The sequence below is a fragment of the Callorhinchus milii genome, unplaced genomic scaffold, assembly GCF_018977255.1.
Source record: "Callorhinchus milii isolate IMCB2004 unplaced genomic scaffold, IMCB_Cmil_1.0 Scaffold13, whole genome shotgun sequence".
NCBI classification, from domain to species: Eukaryota; Metazoa; Chordata; class Chondrichthyes; order Chimaeriformes; family Callorhinchidae; genus Callorhinchus; species Callorhinchus milii.
The window spans coordinates 10,455,917-10,475,442 of record NW_024704754.1 but is presented as its reverse complement, the minus strand read 5'-3'; the positions used below and the strand labels follow the sequence as shown (position 1 = coordinate 10,475,442).

General features: G+C 40.2%; 1 protein-coding gene across 3 annotated transcripts in view; it reads right to left on the bottom strand.

Moving 5' to 3' along the window:
* Positions 1-3,082: 3,082 nt before the first annotated feature.
* The window catches only part of LOC103177265 (matrin-3), a 44,589-nt gene continuing 28,145 nt past the window's right edge, over positions 3,083-19,526 (bottom strand). Inside the window, exons 6-16 of one of the 3 annotated variants that reach the window (XM_007891350.2) lie at positions 19,233-19,273; positions 18,834-18,971; positions 15,154-15,285; positions 11,939-12,082; positions 11,313-11,444; positions 10,761-10,816; positions 9,500-9,908; positions 9,029-9,079; positions 7,829-8,324; positions 6,978-7,099; positions 3,083-5,122 (exon numbers count right to left, since the gene is read on the bottom strand). In XM_007891350.2, the coding sequence (XP_007889541.1) occupies positions 5,033-5,122; positions 6,978-7,099; positions 7,829-8,324; positions 9,029-9,079; positions 9,500-9,908; positions 10,761-10,816; positions 11,313-11,444; positions 11,939-12,082; positions 15,154-15,285; positions 18,834-18,971; positions 19,233-19,273 (1,811 nt within the window). In that variant the 3' untranslated portion in view covers positions 3,083-5,032. The remainder of the gene's footprint in view (positions 5,123-6,977; positions 7,100-7,828; positions 8,325-9,028; positions 9,080-9,499; positions 9,909-10,760; positions 10,817-11,312; positions 11,445-11,938; positions 12,083-15,153; positions 15,286-18,833; positions 18,972-19,232; positions 19,274-19,526) is intronic. The other 2 variants (XM_007891351.2, XM_007891352.2) reach the window with 2 other exon arrangements.

Genomic DNA, 19,526 nt, shown 5'->3' with positions numbered 1-19,526 from the left:
TTAATGGGTGTTTCTCGAAATGGAAGGAGGTGTGCAGCGGTGTCCCCCAGGGATCGGTATTGGGACCACTGCTCTTTCTAATATATATTAATGATCTGGACTTGGGCATAGAGAGCACTATTTCCAAGTTTGCAGATGATACAAAGTTAGGTAGGGTAGTAAATAGTGAGGAGGACTGTAACCAACTGCAAGCAGACATACACAGAATGGTGGAATGGGCTGACATGTGGCAGATGGATTTCAATGTGGATAAGTGTGAGGTGATACACTTAGGTAGGAAAAATGATAGGAGGCAATATAGACTTGGTAGCTCAATCTTAAGGGGGGTGAACGTACAGAGAGATCTGGGTGTTCAAGTAAGCGAATCATTAAAGGTAGCGGGGCAGGTAGATAAGGCAGTAAAAAAGGCATTTGGTGTACTGAGCTTTATTAGTAGGGACATAGAGTATAAGAGTAGGGAGGTTATGCTTAATCTGTACAAAACACTGGTTAGGCCTCAGCTGGAGTACTGCGTCCAGTTCTGGGCACCTTACTTCAGAAAGGACATTAAGGCACTGGAAAGGGTACAGAGGAGATTCACGAGAATGATACCAGGAATGGGGAACCTTAGCTATGAGGACAGGCTGGAGAAGTTAGGACTTTTCCCATTAGAGCAGAGGTTACTCGGGGACCTGATAGAGGTCTTCAAGATCATGAAAGGTTTCGACAGGCGAGATAGGAAAAAGCTGTTTCCGCTGGTAGGTGTGTCTGTGACTCGTGGTCACAGTCTTAAGATATCTACCAAAAGAAGCAGAGGGGAGGTTAGAAGAAATGTTTTCACTCAGCGAGTTTTATCAAATTTGGAATGATCTGCCCGAAAGGGCAGTGAAGTCCGATTCGATAACAGCTTTTAAGAGAGAACTGGAGAGGTATCTGGGGAAGACGGGTTTGCAGGATTATGGGGAGAAAGCTGGTGATTAGGGTTAGTGAAAGTGACTTGCTCTGTGAAAGAGCCGGCACAGACTCGATGGGCCGAATGGCCTCCTTCTGTGCCATAACATTCTATGAATTTATGAATCAAATGCAAGGATTATTATTATTATATTTTATTTACTTGATTACCCAGCATAAAAATGATGGCCCTCGCACCGATCTTCTGGACATCTAAATAGATAAACGCTTGTTCTGAATACAATTAAGTATTTCCAAATACAATTATCATGATTTTTCCACGTTTCAATTGTTGGGTCAGTGCACTGTAGAGAAGATAACAGGACTTTGTGGACACTCTATACATATGGAGTCCTGTAGCTCAGTGGTTAGAGCACTTGCTTTGCAAGCGAGACTCGAGTTCAATTCCAGACAGGGCGAAACCTTGGGCAAGTTTCCTTACTCCACACAGAGCCTAATAATAATCCCTCCAAAACCAATTGCTGTGCGCAATTGGCTGCAGCGTTTGCCCACAAATATACAGTCAATTCACTTTACAGTGTGTTCTGTGAAGCGCTTTGGGATGTCCAGAAGACGTGAAAAGCGCTATTGGAAATGCAAGGATTATTATTATTATATTGAAATGAGGGAAAAGATGTTGTGAACAGCTGTACCGTGCTCTTGTTCCTGCCCCTAACGATCACTTTATGTTCATGAGCAAAATGGGGAAAACATACATATGGCTGATTTAAATGATGAATTCCTGTGAAGCGGTTGGTGTGTCCCTGGCTGCCAGGCTCACGCCGCATCTCTTCAGATATACCTTCAGTACAAAATGGCGACAGCGCCACGCTCGGATAAAAGTCCCTTAACCGCCACTCTGACACTGTCTCCTGACAGAAACTATGCCCTGATCCGTTGTCGCTCTGGGAATGTAATATTCTAACCGTGACATTCGCCATAAAACACATCCAGTTCCTCGTCCACCGTCACTCGGCTTTCTTACCTTGCGCAGCAAAGGCGTCCCATGACACACCACGCCATCGGCTGCCAGGACTCCCACACTGCACTGCGCGGCCTACCAGCAGCATTGGGGTGCAGTGACACAGAGCCGTACGGTGTGAGGTAAGAGCAGGTCCTCAGCCTCAGTCAGTGGGGATGACAGTGTGAGACCCCCCGCACCATGTTTTCAACGTCGGCGCTGCCAGGATGTGGCTTCACCTACAAATACACATTCAGTGCACTTTTATAGTTTTCACTTTATAGTATAATCTGTGAAGCGATTTGAGATGTCTCAAAGACGTGATAAGGCACTACATCAAATGCAAGGATTATTATTATTGCTGTGAAGCATTTCAAGATGTTTCAACAACCGTAAATAAATAATTATGTTAGATGTGATCTGGTGACCGAGAAGTTTGCCTTTTTTATTACGGGATGTAAGCTGGCTGTGCTCCTAAATCAAACCAGCTCTCATGGCCCATCCCAACCACCACATTACAACAAACATCTGTTTCCATTGCACAAGGTTTTAAGAAAACAAACATTTCTGTAACCAACCAGAAATATGGCAGGTCTGTCAAGTTGGAACCAATCAGAACTACAAAATCCACAGAAAAATACCGTTGGTAGCCTGCAGGGACAACAATCCAATGCAGTTGCACATGTAAAGTACAGTCAATCCACTTTACAATATATTCTGTGAAGACCTTTGAGAAGTCTCAACGACATAAACACTATATTGAATACAAAAATTATTACTGATGAGGATGCATTATATTGTTGGGAGTTACCATCCTTCGATTGAGGCATTAAACCAAAGTTCTATGTGCTGTTCAGGTGGAGGTTAGATTCCATGGCACAATTCAGAAAGAGGAGTTTTTCCTGGTGTCTTGAATAAAATTGCTCATTCACTTTTTGGGTGTTTGTGGGATGTTGCTGTGCACAAATTGATTGCCGAGTTTGCTCACACAATAGTCACTCCACTTTACAGTAAATCCTGTGAAGTGCTTCAAGATAGTCTCCTGACATGGGAAGGCGGTATATCTAATTATTTGATTAAGGATTATTATTGTCTCCCCAGTCTATAAATTATGCTTAACTCTTTATCTTTTGCCTTTTCGTTAAAGACAATAGATATAACAAAGATTCCAATGCAGGTACAACACGTAAATAATCTGAAACGTGGAGCTTTATTTGAACAAAAAGGGTTACAAAACTACTTTTATTTCTACTGAAACTAAAACAGGATAGATGAACAGCAGTTTCCACACTTTACTCCCTCTTGATTAAAGCTGCAGTGCTTCACACAAATTGGTTGGCAAACACACTTGGCTTCATAGGCTGCATTCTTGATACCTTCATTAGCAAACAATTCTCTGGAAGCATCTGTTACTCCACACTCATGCAGGATACACTTGCCAATAAGCACAACTCCCAGTAGGTCACACGTAAAAGGCTACTATCCAAAATACTTCGCCCACACTGCAGGTCACCACATCTAAAAGAGGTTCCAACATTAAAACATACTACCCCAAAAAACATAAAATTGCTGTTATCTGCAAAAGCAAAAGAGGCATTCAACAAATTAAACTCACATTTCCAGTAACAGGACTAACATGAGCACAATATGCCAATACATCCCAGTCCAATATTAATCCTTTGTCATAGTTATCAAAAACACAAATATGGTCTACTAAAATTATTTACAGTAAACTGGGATGGACCAAAAGGATGCATACAACCGCTTACACAACACAAGACTGACTCTATAACATTACAGATTAAGTCAGAGGTCTTATTGGAAATTTTCGCACACTGGATTTCAATAGAAGTGTGTGAAACTGTATTTTACAAAAACGGTTTATATTAGAATGGTGAATACTCTACACGGTCAGTTAAAAGCTCTGAATCAGTTCATGAAATTGTACAATGTAGTATTGATATTGACTACTTTAGGCCGGATCATAAAGAAGAATAAAAATATATAAAGATGATAACTTAACATATTACTCAAGAAGTAAATTCTGTGAATACTCAGCTGGTCGTTATACAATTTTTTTGTTTAATGATGAAAAACATTTTTACTAAATTACGAATGAAAACCTCTAACTTTGCAGTTTTAATTAAAATGTTGGTGATTCTGCAGAGGAATTTTTAAAAACTAAATCTTGACCTATCACCACATCTTGCCACATCTCTGATTATCTCCCCCAGGGCTAGCATGTCCCTTTAGATTAAGACATTAACAGTCACCACTCATGATGATAAAAAGTTGAACTTTCACCAGTTGCATCTCAGACAGTTGTAAGTTGAAGAGAGGGAAACTATTTTTTTGGAAGTACATTTTGCTCATTTCTATTTTTGGGAGTGGGAGAGAAATAGAGCCAAATGGTGAGCTGGACATTGTCATACATCCATTTACTGAAGCATAACTGAAGTGCTATTAAAACAAAGCACAAGTAAAATGGATGTTTCCCATCCCGTGACTCACACTGGCTTTTTTTAAAACAAAGCTTTTAGTGATGGTATCCATTTTCAGTTAACCCATACAACAAATTTAAACATTGAACAAAAAGAAACAAATGGTAAAACTCTTTTTTTAGTCTTTACTAATCAACTGACAGCAAGCATTTGTATCATTACCTGAAATATACTTTACTACTTTAGATTATCAATGAATATTAATATTTACATAATCTTTCAATACTACTTTGACCAAAATAATTGACCGGCACAGCTCTGCTTTCAATAAAGTAGCCCTACAGTAGTGCTGATGATACTTTTTTCAAAAAAAGGTTCTGGACCAAAAGATGTCTTCTCACAATTTTATTTGAGTTGAGTTATATTGCTATTTCCAATAATGCAGGAGGCTGTCAATCTTCATTGCATTATTACTTAACCATCTTGGTCCAATACACTTTCTGCTATTCAACAATTATCGGAAAAGGAAATGTGACAATTCCTGGGCTTCTATGTATGTGTCTGTAAGCTGCAATGTTAAGACATCCCTATAAAACAACATTAAAGGAAAATGAAAACTAAAGACATGAGCTAATAATAAGAATGACCAGCTAGTTAGTTACTGATTTTTGAAAGCTGCTCTTTGGCAATGTTGAAATGTTCATTGCTCGCTTTGTTCTTCAGTCTGTCCTTTTCCGTCTTCTTCTACTTTAACCTTCCGATATTCCTCAGCTTGCTTGTCCAAGATTTTCTTTTAAAATAAAGTTATTGTGGCAATTACCATGATGACTAGAACAAAAGGGTGCAGCATATTTTTAACACAATTGTGAACTGTAAATATTTTAATTCAGGCCAGAAAAGTATCAAACGGAAAGTATGTTGATTTCTCATTTAAAACAGATTTCTTAACTGATCAAATTAGATATGTCAAAAATGTAATTCCCATTCTTAGAATAGAATTCTTTCTCCTACTCTACTATGCACCACATTTAATTTAGTGGAGTAGGAGAAAGAATTCCATAATAAACAATGGGCACTCGGGGAGGGGCAGGAGGAAAGAATGATCATAGAATCAAAGTATTATACAGCACACAAGGAGGCCATTCGGCCCATCGTGTCTGTGCTGGCTCTTTGAAAAGAGCTATCCAATTCAACCCCACTCCCCCGCTCTCTCCCCATAGCCCTGCAAACTTGTCCTCCCCAAATATCTATCTACTTCTCTCTTAAAAGTTATTATCGAATCAGCTTCCACCACCCTTTCAGGCAATGCATTCCAGATCCAAACAACTCGCTGTGTAAAAAAATTTCTTCTCACCTCCCTTCTGTTTCTTTTAAGAACTATTTTAAATCGGTGTCCTCAGGTTACCGACCCACCCGCCAGTGGAAATAGTTTCTCCTTGTTCATCCCATCGAATCTCCTCATAATTTTGAAAAATTCTATTAAGTCTCCTCTTAACCTCCTCTGCTCCAAGCAGAATAATCCTCACTTCTCTAGCCTCTCCCGATAACTGAAGTCCCTCATTCCTGGTACCATCCTGGTAAATCTCATTTGCATCCTCTCCAAAGCCTTAATATCTTTCCTAAAGTGTGGTTCCCAGAACCAAACAGTCTCTAGCTGAGGCCTAACCAGTGTTTTATAAAGGTTCATCATAACTTCCTGACTTTTGTATTCTATGCCCCTATTTATAAAGCCTAGTATCCCGTATGGTTTTTTTTAACAGCTTTATCTGCCTGTCCTGCCACCTTCACATATTGGCTTATATGAACCCCCAGGTCTCTCTGTTCCTTCACCCCCTTTAGGATTCTACCATCAGCTTATATTGCCTCTCCTCATTCTTCCTCCCAAAAAGCATCATTTTGCATTTATCTATGTTAAAGCCACGTGTCTTCCCATTTTACCAGAATGTCTTTGTCCATTTGCAGTCTGCTACTATCCTCCTCACTGTTTACTATTTGTAGCTTAGTATCATTTGCAAACTTGGAGATTGTACTCCCTATACCCAAGTCCAGGTCATTTATATATCAAAAACAGCAGTGGTCCCAATACTGATCCCTGGGGGACACCACTGTACACTTCTCTCTGGTCAGAAAAACAACAGTTCACCACCACTCTCTGCTTTCTGTCTCCCAGCCAGTTCTGTGTCCATGCTGCCACTGTCCCTTAATACCGTGAGCTTCTATTTTGCTTTCAAGTCTCTTACGTGGCACTTTATCAAAAGTCTTTTGAAAATCCATATAAACTACATCAACTGCATTACCTTCACCAACCCTCTCCGTTACTTCATCAAAAAACTATCAGGTTGGTTAGACACAATTTGCCTTTAACAAATCCATGTTGGCTGTCCTTTATTAACCCGTATTTTTCTAAGTGAAAATTTATTTTGTCCCAGATTATAGTCTTTAGAAGTTTCCCTATTACTGACTGGCTGACTGGCCTGTATTTTCCAGGTTTATCTTTCTGCCCCTTTTTGTACAGGGGAATAATAACATGTGCATTTTTTCATTTCATCCAAACCACGGTCAAAGAGATATGGTATATGCCTTAAACTAGGGAAGGAGGGAGCGAGTCCGAGGGGCTCTGAGTTCCAAACACACGAGAAGCTCACCTTCAGCTTCTGGTAATGAGCCAGGCTGCTGCAATGGGTTTTCTTGGCCACTTCCTCCTTCGTATAGAAGAGACAGCACAATGTGCAGTAATACCCGGTCTTTGGAACTATATAATCAAGTCCTGCAACAAATAATTAACATAATATAAAAGTACAACCAAATTTAGCAACAACAATGCAACTAAAGTGTAGGTAATGAATAAAGTGGAACTTAACCTACAGGTAGCATTGTTTAGTCACAACATTAAGTTAAACATCTTCATGGAGGGAGAAAATTAAAGATTCTAATTTCTTCAACAATATTTTGATTAAGCACCACATAGATCCATAATTTCAAAAGACATATACTCAATAGCATATCACAATTCTCTGAACAGAGAACATAGGATAAGATTAATGTGAGGATGCTTGGAATAACCTTGTCCCAAAAGGGCACTCCTCAATCATTCAAGCTTCCAACTGCAAATAACTGGTGCCTGCCCTCCTCACTCCCCCACTGGAGAGTCTTGTCATTTGTTGTAAATAGATGCATCATTGACTGACTTTACTATATACATTCTGAAAAAGGAAATTATAACTCCCCTCAAAAACTGCTATAAACTGCTCCAAAACTGCACTAAATCGGGAGATAAACAACTATGCTATAATGCTAAAATAATAATGTGTGGCACGAACAATAACAGGATCTATTTAAATAACTGCAGCAAAACAAATTATACAACACATGCTCTAAAACCATGAATAAATGTATAACATTTGAAACTGAATAAACCTCAATGGGGTAGAAGCATAGAATAAGCATGTAATACAATTCTGCTTTCTATGGTGACAAATGAACATTCACCCTTTACCTATAGGGTTGTTGAGCTGATATGGGCCAAGTCTATATTCTTCTGGAGTAGGAGATCGAGACCGGGCACGCTTGGCTTCTGGTTCTGTGCAAGCTGAGACAAGCACTTCCTTAATGTCACTCTTTTCATCACAATCCACTTTTACTTCAATCTTTTCATTCACGGCAGGTTCTATGTCAGTTTCTTCAACATCGTCTTTAACTTTATCTGTTTGCTCCACTTTTTTGGCTTTTACAGCCTTTCCCTTCTTTCGACCACGTTTTCTTTTAGGCTTGTCCACATCTTCATCTTTCTGCTCACTGGCTTCATCTTTTTGCTCACCAGCCTCTGGTTTCTCGCTATCCACAGTTGTATCAGCCTCATCATTTGCCACTTTGCTATAGTCTCCACCAGACATCAGATCTTCCAGCTCTAAAATCCCAGCTTCTACATCACCGACCTCATCGACAGTAACAAATTCATCAATGTTCTCTGGGAAACATTCCTCTTTCGACTCCTACAGGGAACCAAACTGAAATTTTAAAGCTCTATTTCTCAAGATTCAAGTACATGTATATTGAATTGGACACAATTCAAACGGATGTGCCAATTCATAGCTTTGACAAACAAGGCTGACTATTACTGCTCTAAAATAATTGAGGTATTGGGTTATTGTTTAGCCAACAATGTAAGTGAGTCCTGTATCCTAATATTATTCATGACCTCCTTATTCTCATGATATAAAGGCTGTGATATACAATACATATTACCCACACAATGATTAATACTTTATTATATCTTACATTTTAAGTATTTCAAATTAATGCACAAGTTAACACAAATGGCTATGTGCTTTGTATGTGGAAAATAAATTTGAGCAACTGCACCTTGCTTAAAAAGTCAATTAAAAGTGCCTCAGCAATGATAAGAGCAGCAATAGATGTGATGTGTTTTTGGCACATGTCTAAACTCTTATAAGAAAGGTATGTTCTCCTAGACAGTTTCCCCATACACATTGAACTGATCAGATACATGAAGATCGAATGTTAGCTGAAGCTGGAATTGAAACTCAAAAACCACTTTAATGGAAGTGTAATACATCACTCTTACAGTCCACAGATACTCAGTGACAAATTTCTGTATTCCAAAGTATCTCAAGGTTGTTATTTTTTTTAACACTTCCACAAACAGCCAAAAATTCAAGAAGCCATTTATAATTACCTGGGATGTTGCTTCTTGGTGTCTTGTACTACTTTGAATATTCTGTACCTGCTTTTTTGTAATAAAATCAGATATTTTCATTTTATAGAAAAGAAAAGCTATTCCTCACTAAAAAAACACTCTGAATGAACGTATGAATGAGGAAGGAAGGCAGGAAAGATTAGGATGGGTGGAAGCTCAGGTGCAGTTTAAACACATTTCAGCCTAGCTGGGCATAATGGCCTGTTTTAGTGGTATAGATTCTATGTAATTCTATGCAAATGCTGAATAAATCTTGCAGAACCTCCATTACATCCCTTACAAGACAAATTAAATCCTGAAAACTTTGGCGATTCTTCTAAAATCACATTGCACAGAATCATAAGCAAATTAACCAAAAACTGAAATCTGCAGTACAAACCAAGTTTTGTCAGTCAAGGTTGGAGGAAATGGACATAAACACAATTTTTGAAAAACATCCCTTTCTTTCACCTTCTGAGACGTTTCCATTGTGCTTTCCACACGTGATGCCACATCAATCTTAGTTGTTGATTCTTTAGAGACTGTGTCAGTTCCCACTATATCCGGCTCCTCCTCCTTCTGCACCGTTTCACAGATAGCCTCGTCATTCTCAGATTCACCACTTTCCAGGCCTTCAACTAGATCTTCAACAAGCTCTGCATCACTTTCGATGACTGCAACAGCTTCCTCTTCTGTAGTTTCCTCTTTCTCCTCACATTTCTCTTCTGTTTCATTCTCTCCTTCAGTTTTGTCAAGCTCATTTGAAGGTGAATCTTCAGATGTTTTCTGCTCTGCCTTTTCACCATCAGCCTTTGGACAAGTCTTGGGCTTGCCGACTGGCTTTTTCTTAGAACTAGGGCTGCGGGATCGTCGTCTCTTCCTGAAAAGGTAAAATAGAAAATTGAGTGTGCAATAAATAAATGACAACATATTGTTTTGGTTGCTGTACATTTATTTTCATTGCTGAGAAGCTAGTTTATTTTATTCTTATAATAATAATACTTCCATTTGGTACAACCCCTTTCATTTCAGGAGGGTGCCTCAAAGCACTTCACAGAATATAATGTGAATATATCTGTATATTGTTCACTGTGTATTTTGTAGGCAAAAATGGAAGCTAATTTACTTATAACAATGCCTATTGTTATAGGTGAATAACCTATTTTATCTGGGGGATTGTTGGCCAGTACTCCTTTCTCTTTTCGAACAGAACCATGGGATCTTTTTAATGTCCATTTGAACAGGCAGATGGGAACCTCGGTTTACAGTCTCATCCAAAGGTCAACACCTCCAACAATGGGGCACTTCCCCAGCACTACACTGGAGTATTAGCCTAGAATGTGTGCTCAAAGTCCCGACTTAGAACTTGAATTCATAACTTTCTGACTCAAGAGGCGAAAATGCGACCAACACACCAGGCAGACACACCAAACCTTATCCACTTATCCTTAGAGAATACACACTTCACTTAAGATTGTGAATGCCACCATGCATTTAGTTCCACTTCCAGCAAGACAAGGTTGTAAGGAAAGTACCAACCAAAGTTCAATTAATAAATTAACTCTTGCTATGGAGTACCACGTGGTTTGAAAATGGCCCTTTTCAAAAAAATGTTGCCAAGTCTTACACATAACTTTAATGAGGGTAAAGCTGGGACACAAAATAGTTTTACAACAAGGCATTACATAGATCTTCCTTCACGTTAGACAAGCATAAAAAATACAACATCCACCTGTTGTCTAGATCATCCTGTTCTTTCAACAGCTCTTGAACTTTTATGCTTGGTTTCTGAAAAAAAAAAAGTGATAATTGAAATGACATGGATAAAGTTCAGTGTAACAATTAAATATTCCAAGGGACACTTTGCTTCCTGCAATGATTATTACATCCCTGGCTATAATCCATTTTTCTCATCTACTCAATTTTGGCTCATTTGCCTGCTTTAAGTCATGCTTCCTATTTGAGTCACACCAGGAAGCATCAAGATGCTCACTGTCAGTATAACCCAGCAGGAGAATGTCTCAATGCATTCAGGTTTCTTACAAATACTACTTCAAGAACGGTGGACCACATTGAACAAAAAATATCACCTGGACTTTCCTTCCTTTTTAGGATACAAGAATGGTACAAACATTTTTCTATTGTAAGAAAGATCTTCATGACATGACTACACAAACATTTTCTTATTATCTACTATTCTATTTCAATCATACGAATGATTAGGATAAATATCATTCAAACATTTGATCACAATATGAGACAATATTAGCAGATTTGTACATACCTTTAATACAAGTGTCTTGTATTTCTGAGATGCATCCACAGTCACTTTCCTACCTCGGAATATCAAAGGTGTTTTTTTGTAGTGTTTAACCATGTCCATCAGAGCTTTCTTTGACTCCATTTCGAGGAATGCCTGACAGTTGTAACATTGACAATAATCAAGGAAAATTCAATGATGGCACAATTTTTTTTTGCTTTAAATGTCGTAGGTGCAATTATTTTTCAAATTTTGCTTCCCACTGGCATACGTCTCTACCAGCTACTTTTGGTGTCCATGCGAGCCAAGTTAAATGTTCTTCACAAGGAGCAGTACCTGAATGTTTTTTTTGTGAACTTAATTACTTTTGTTACATATACACCATATTCAAGGTGAAACGAGAACAGGAATGTTACTTTTATAACCCAAAATAAGGCTACTGATCATCAAGTGCTATTGGGCGACCTCTCGATGTGAAAAGCCCTTTATAAAATGTGATTTGTATTGTACCTCAGAGCAAAAAAAATTTGCACTTTATTTCTACCCTCAGGATAAGTTGCCAGCACAATACTAAATTCATACATTGTAAGACAGACATTTGTAGTTTTTTCTCCTTTTCAAATTGAATAAAAATTCTTCCATAACAATACCTGGTTCCGAAGCCGCATGATTATGTAATTGAGAACTTTTCCAAATCCAGCTCCCATTTTCACAACATCAGCATCAGAATAACCAGAAGGAGGCAGGTTCTGGAAGAGTGCTACCCGGCCACCTGACCGATCTTGTTTTTGTTTCTGAGGAGATGCAAAGTACAACAAAAATTAGAGCAAGTTTCCGATTAACTGCTGAACCTTCCCCATAGATTGTTTCCCACGTACAGATTTTTTAATATTAAGGTTCACAACTCCTTAAGACAACCAGATACAAGTCCACCAATGGTGGAATGGAGGACACGAGGGACATGCAGAAGACTGGAGCCAGTCGAGTGGAGATAGCGGGTTGTGGGTAAGCAGGTCAGAGTGGTAGGGATGTGCCAGGCCATGAAGGGATTTGAAAACAAGTGTGAGGATCTTGAAATCGATCCCTTTGGCTATAACTAGAACTGGTGTGATGGGGGTACGGAGGTTAGTGCAGGTGAGTATGCTAGCAGCGGGGTTTTTGATCAGCTGGATCCTGTGCATGGCGGAGCTGGGGAGACCTGCAAAGAGGACGTTTGAAAAGTTGAGTCGGGAGGTGAGTAAAGCATGGATGAGTGTTTCAGCTGCGCCTGGGGTAAGGTACGGTCAGAGGCAGGCAATGTAGCGGAGGTGGAGGAAGGCGGTCCTGGTTAGGAAGGACAGCTGTAGTTCGAACCTGACGCCGAGATTGCGCACCAGTTCGGTGAGTTTGAGGGATAGGCCGGGCAGGTTGAAGGGATCAGAGATGCAGGATAGAATACTTTGATGGGAGCCAATGAGTATGGCTTCTTCTTGTCAACATTGAGTTGTAGGAAGTACTCGCTCATCCAGGCCCTGATGTCCGCCACACAAGCCGATAAACATTGGTGGATGTGCAGCTGGAGAAGTAGATTTGTGTATCATCTGCACACATGCGAATGTTTACCTCATGTCTGCGGATGACATCTCCAAGAGGGAGCTTATAGATGAGGAAGAAGAGGGGGCCCTGGAGTACACCACAAGTGACCAGCAGGGGTAGAAGGAGAAACCATTTGATGAGGTAAAGTGAAGGCGGTTTGTTAGGTAGGACTCAAACCAGGCTAGTGCAGTCCCACTGAGGTGGATGAGGGAAGGTGAGGCGGTGGATGAGGATGGTATAGTCGACTGTTCAGGAGAACAAGGAGGCAGAGGGAGCCCTGGTCACAGAGAGAGAGGACGTCGTTTATGACCGTGACAAGTCCCATCTCTGAGCTATGGGCAAGGCGGAAACCAGACTGGATGGAGAGGTGAGAGCAAAGCTGGTTAGCGACAACTCATTCCAGTGCTTTGACAAGGAAGGGCAGGTTGGAAATGCGACAGTAACTTGTGAGGTTGGAAGGGTCAAGGGCAGGATTTTTAAGGTGGGGAGTGATGACAGCGGTTTTCAACACCCGTCTAAAGACCCTCCTCTTCGACCATAGCTTCAGTTATCCTCCTTTCCCATCTGCCCTCCACGATCCTGACCCACAGCTCGGGTCCGAAACACTGATTGTCCAGCGCCTTGGGACATCCTCCTGACATGAAAGGGGCTATACAAATGTAATTTTGTTGTTGTTGTTTTAAGGGGGAGAGGAACGGAACCCGAGGAGAGCAACTGGTTGACTGTGTAGGGCAGCAGCGAGGAGGGGGGGGGGGGGGGGGGGAGTTGGGTGACTAGCAGCTGGGTGAAGAAGGGGTTGAGGCAGCAGCTGGTGGGCTTCATCTGGGAGATGGTGGTTGAGAGGGAAGTTGAAGTAATCGGGGCAAATGAGTGTAGGGAGGGGGAAGTGGTAGGGGCCATGGTGGAACGAGGGGTTGGTGTAAACGGTCTGTGGGGTGCGCAAGATGACGTGGGGGAGGAGGATGCTGCCAAGCAGATATTTTTGATCTTTGACACAAAGATGTCTAGGAACTCTTCACTCTTGGCGTTAGAAGTGAGGATGGAGGCAATGCGTGGAGGAGGTGATGGATGGTGCAGAACAGTGCGGTTGGGTTATATTTGGCATCCAAAATGGTTTTGGAGTAAAAGGCAATCTAGGCCTGTGAGAGTGAGAGGCGGGAGTTGTGGAGATCCTTGAGCCACAGCTGGCAGTGGATTGTGAGGCCAGATTTGTGCCATCTGCGCTCCAGAGTCCGGGTTTTAGTTTTGAGGGAGTGGAGGTGACTGTTATACCAGGGGAAGCAGATAGATTTGGAGCTAGACCTGGATTTCAGGGGCACAGAGGGAATTGAAGATTACAGAGAGGTGATTGTTCAGCAGCTTGATGGCTGCATCAGGACGCTGCATGTGGAAGTCCAGAGGGAGAAGAGATCTGAGGAAGAGAGGACAGGGCGTTTGTGAGGGACTCGGGTGGAAGCTTTTTCCAAGATCATAAAAAGATGGTGGAGGGAAATGAGGAAATGGTCTGAGGTTGACAGGTCAGAGATGTCAAGGTTGTGAGTGATAACGAGGTCCAGGGGATGGCCACCGTTGTGGGTTGGGGAGTTTATGTGTTTATGCCCATTATATTTACTGCTTATATTTGAAAACTGCAGCATAATAGGAAGAAACTCTAAAGCATTAACCAATTCATATTTAATATACATTCAACATCAGACCCCATACCTAGTTCTATTTTGGGCACTTCATTACATGTCTCAGATAATTTATGCACAAAGTATTTGCACTTGAAAACAACTGCAAAATTGTAAATACTGCCTTCACAATCAGCTCTAATAATTAGCAAAATGGTTTTATGGAATTCAGCTACAAACACGAAGGCGAATAAACTCCAAGTGGGTCTATATTTACTCTATTTTATTAGCATAAAAAATTGCAAACTGTTGAATTGAATTTTGTCTTTGAACCCAGCTTGCTATTGTGCTTAAGAAAATTTACAGAAAACCAGTTTGAAGATTAAGGAGATATTTAAGAATTTTTAAATGCTGATGCTTTGAAATGCTAAGAAAATATAGAGTAAATCTCAATCTATGTGGGATTTCTACCCAAAACATAATTTTCTCATCACTCTTCCAACAAATTGGTGAAGTGATTGGCTCAGTTTGCAGGCTTGGATAACAACTCTTTAACAAGCTGAAAGACTGTTAAAATCAGTACATGTTAACAAATGGGAAAACGCACTGAATATCAGTAGCACTCTGTAGGTTGAAGACTTGAAATTCTCTTAAATGAATGCTTTCCTTTTAGTTACCTTCAGATCAATCTCCTTGTATTTTTGAGACATATCCACTCGTACCCTTTTGCCATAAAGGATGGCTGGTTTCATACTGTAAAACGACACTGCTGTCTGTGCTTGGTCACTTGTGGCCATTTCTACAAATCCCTAGATTTTTTTGGGGGGGAAAAAACATTTTGAATCAATAAGCATACCATTATATAGAAGATATACTTGCTTCAAATATCCAAATCATGTGCTGGAACTGTTAAAAGCATTCAAACTGAATTACATCAGCAAAAGTGTGCAACTAACAGGTTCATTCAATGTTAATAATGATAAGAGTATACTCTCACCCCTCCCCACTCCATTCAACGTGAAAAAAACTCAGAGAGAGAAACTGAAACTCAAATTACAGTTCAAGTTTCTTCCCAAAAAGGAAGAAATTAGTGCTGGATCTTGTCATGGGGAATTAAGTGGGGCAAGTGGAGCAGGTTTCAGTGGGAGAGCATCTGAATAACAACGATCATATCATTAGGTTTAGAGTAGTTCTGGAAAGGGAGAGGGAACAATCAAAGGTGAAGATACTCAACTTTGATTGTAGAGCAGTTGTTTCTCTGGCTGGAGGGAAGTGTGCAGTGGTGTCTCCCAGGAGTCAGTATTAGGACCACTGCTCTTTTTAACCTGTATAAATGACCTGGACTTGGGTATAGGGAGTACAATTTCCAAGTTTGCAGATGATGCAAAGCTAGGAAAAGTAGCAAACAGTGAGGAGGATAGTAGCAGACTGCAAGAGGACATAGAAAGATTGGTAACATGGGCCGACACGTGGCAGATGAAGTTTAATGTGGAGAAATGCGAAGTGATGCATTTTGAGAGGAAGAATGGGGAGAGGCAATATAAGATGATGGTACAATCTTAGAGTGGGAGAAGGAACAGAGAAACCTGGGGGTTCCCATAAGCAAATCCTTGAAGGTGGCAGGAGAGGCAGATAAAGCAGTTAAAAAAGCATACAGAATACAAGGCTTTACAAATAGGAGCATAGAATACAAAAGTAAGGAGGTTATGATGAACCTTTATAAAACACTGGTTAGGCCTCAGCTAGAGTACTGTGTTCAGTTCCAAAAGAACAAGTGGGGAGGTGAGGAGAAATGTTTTCATACAGCGGATCTGGAATGCATTGCCTTAAAGGGTGGTGGAAGCCAACTTGATAACAACTTTCAAGAGAGAAGTTGATACATATTTGGGGAAGACAAATATGCAGAGCTATGGGGACAGAGCAGGCGATTGGGATTAATTTGGACAGCTCTTTCAAAGAGCCAGCATAGCCATGATAGGCTGAATGGCCTCCTTCGGTGCTGGATAATTCTATGATTCAACTGGAAAAGGGCTAATTTCAGTAAGTTGAAAAAATGGATCTGGCCCAAGTGGATTTGAAACAAAGATTGATGGGTTAAACAGTAACATTTGTGTAGCGCCTTTCACGTCGGGTGGACGTCCCGAAGTGCTGGACAATCAGTGTGGGAGGAGATTGTTAGGGTACAGACCAAACACATTCCCATGAGGGAGAAAAGTAGAGCATCCAAAGCTCGAGCTCCTTGGATGACTAAAGAAATTGGGAATAAAATGAAACAGAAAAAAGAGGCTTATGATAAATGTCAGGTTCAAAATACATTAGAGAATTAAGCGGAGTGCAGAGGAGAACTGAAAAAGGAAATAAGAGAGGCGAAGAGAGTCTTGAAGACGTGATAAAGTACTATATCAAATGCAAGGATTATTATTATTATCGTGAGAAAAGATTAGCAGGTAACATGAAAGGGAACACTAAAGTCTTCTATAAACACATAGAGTAAAAGGATGGCCAAAGGAAGGTAGGGTCAATTAGGGACGAAAAAGAAAAATTCATATGGAGGCAGAGTGCATAGCTGAGGTATAGAATAATGACTTTACACCTGTCTTCACAAAAGAGGATGCTGCCAATGTCACAGTAATGGAGGAGCAGGTAGAAAAATTGGATAGGATAAAAATAGAAGAGAGGAGATACTTAAAAGGTCGGCAGTGCTCAAAGTAGAAAAGTCACTCAGTCCAGATGGGATGCATCCTAGGTTGCTGAAGGAAGTTAGGGTGGAAATAGTGGAGGCTTTGGCCACAATCTTTCAACCCTCCTAGGATTTGGGAATAGTGCCTGAGCACTGGAGGATTGCAAATGTTACACCGCTGTCAAAAATGGGGAGAGGGATAAACCTGATAACTGCAGGCCAGTCAGCCTAACGTCGGTGGTAGAGAAATTTCTAGAGATCATAATCCAGGACAAAATTAATTTTCACTTAGAAAAACATAAGTTAATTAATGACAGTCAACACGTATTTGTTAAAGGCAAATTGTGTCTGACAAATTTAATTGAGTTCTTTGATGATATAACAGAGACGATTGATGAAGGTAGTGCAGTTGATGTAACGTATATGGACTTTCAGAAGGCGCTTGATAAGGTGCCAATTAATAGACTAGTTAGCAAAATTGAAGCCCGTGGGAAAAAAGGGACAGTGGCAGCATGGATACAAAATTGGCTGAGAGACAGAAAGCAGAGGGTAGTGGTGAATGGTTGTTTTTCAGACTGGAGGGAAATATACAGTGGTGTCCCCCAGGGTCGGTATTAGGTCTACTGCTCTTTTTGATATACATAAATAACTTGGACTTAGCTATACAGAACAAAACTTTAAAGTTTGCAGATGACGCAAAACTTGGGAACATAGTAAACAGTGAGGAATATGGTAGCAGACTGAACTAGGACATAGACAGACTGGTGAAATGGGCAGACACATGGTGGATGAAGTTTAATGCAGAAAAGTGTGAGGTGATGCATTCTGGGAGGAAGAATAAGGAAAGGTAATATATACTAAATGGTTTTGATGGGAGTAGATAGGGAGAAACTCTTTCCATTGGCAGGTGGGTCAGTTTTAAAAGGTGTACAGTAGCAGAGACCTGGGGTTCACATACACAGGTCTTTGAAGGTGGCAGGACAGGTTGATAAGAGTTGTTAAAAAAGCAAATAGGATCCTTGGCTTTATAAACAGAGGCATAGATACAAAAGCAAGGAAGTTCTGCTATCCCTTTATAAGTCACTGGTTAGGCCCCAGCTGGAGCATTGTGTTCAATTCTGGGCACCACACTTTAGGAAGGATATCAAGGCCTTGGAGAGGGTGCAGAGGAGATTTACCAGAATCGTACCAGGGATGAGAAACTTTAGTTATGTGGCGAGATTAGATAAACTGGGATTGTTCTCCTTAGAGCAGAGAAGGTTAAGGGGAGATTTATTAAAGGTGCTTAAAATTATGAGCTGTTTTGATAGAGTAGATAGGGAGAAACTGTTTCCATTGGCAGGGAATTAGATAGGTACTTGAAAAGGAAAATTTTGCAAGGATATGGGGAAAGAGCAGGCACAGGCACGGTGGGCGGAATGGCCTCCTTCTGTGCGGTAATATTCTCTGATTCTCTCACCTTTTGACACAGTGATCCCTTCTCTAGCTCCAAGCAACCTTATTTCTACTTATCACAACTCATCTAAAATCTGTCAAAATTCAACTCGCATGCAATGCAGTTGGTAAATTTGAAAGTCAGCCAGCATAACAAATCAATCTGCCTGTGCTGTAAAATGAAAACCTTAGCAACTCCTTCAACAAGTAATTTTCAAAAAAGATAAAATTTCTCTTCTTTACCTCACTCTTTGTGTTTAAAAGTAAGTACTTGGTAATGATTCCAAATGGCTGAGCCAGTTTGAGGATATCTCTCACTTTGCATTTTCCTTTTGGCAATTCAGTCATGTGAAGTACCCGGCCAGGATCATCTCCTGATTTCTAAAATGATGAAAAATAGCATAAAATTTCAACGGCAAATCAGTAACAAGGGAAACAATTTTTTCTTAAATGTTCATCCTCATTCAACTGATTAATCCAACGCAAGCCAAGGCAATTTTTTTAAAAAACAGATGATTTTTTAAATTCACCTACAAATACACAATTACTACACTTTAGAGTAAAATCTTCTGAAGTGCTTTGAGACATTTCAACAACATTATAAGGCACTATATCGAAAGCAGCAGCAAAATTTACACTCACCATGTTTCTTCGTTTGTTTTCTATAAAACCTTTTCTGTTGCCTGAAAAACAAAACATTTCAGTAAGGTCATCACAGCAGACAATTAACTCTGGGTACCTAGGACAAGTAATAAACTTCAATATTTACAGTTTCACATCCCTTTTGTCTCTATGCATTCCCAGTTCCTGCAAGAAGCCACTGAGTAAAAGGAACTGTAAAGCTCCAAATATTAGGCAGGTAAGAGAATTGTAGCCTTGACATTTCAGACACAAAACTGCAGCAATAGTGCTGCAAAAGATTAAAAATATATTAAT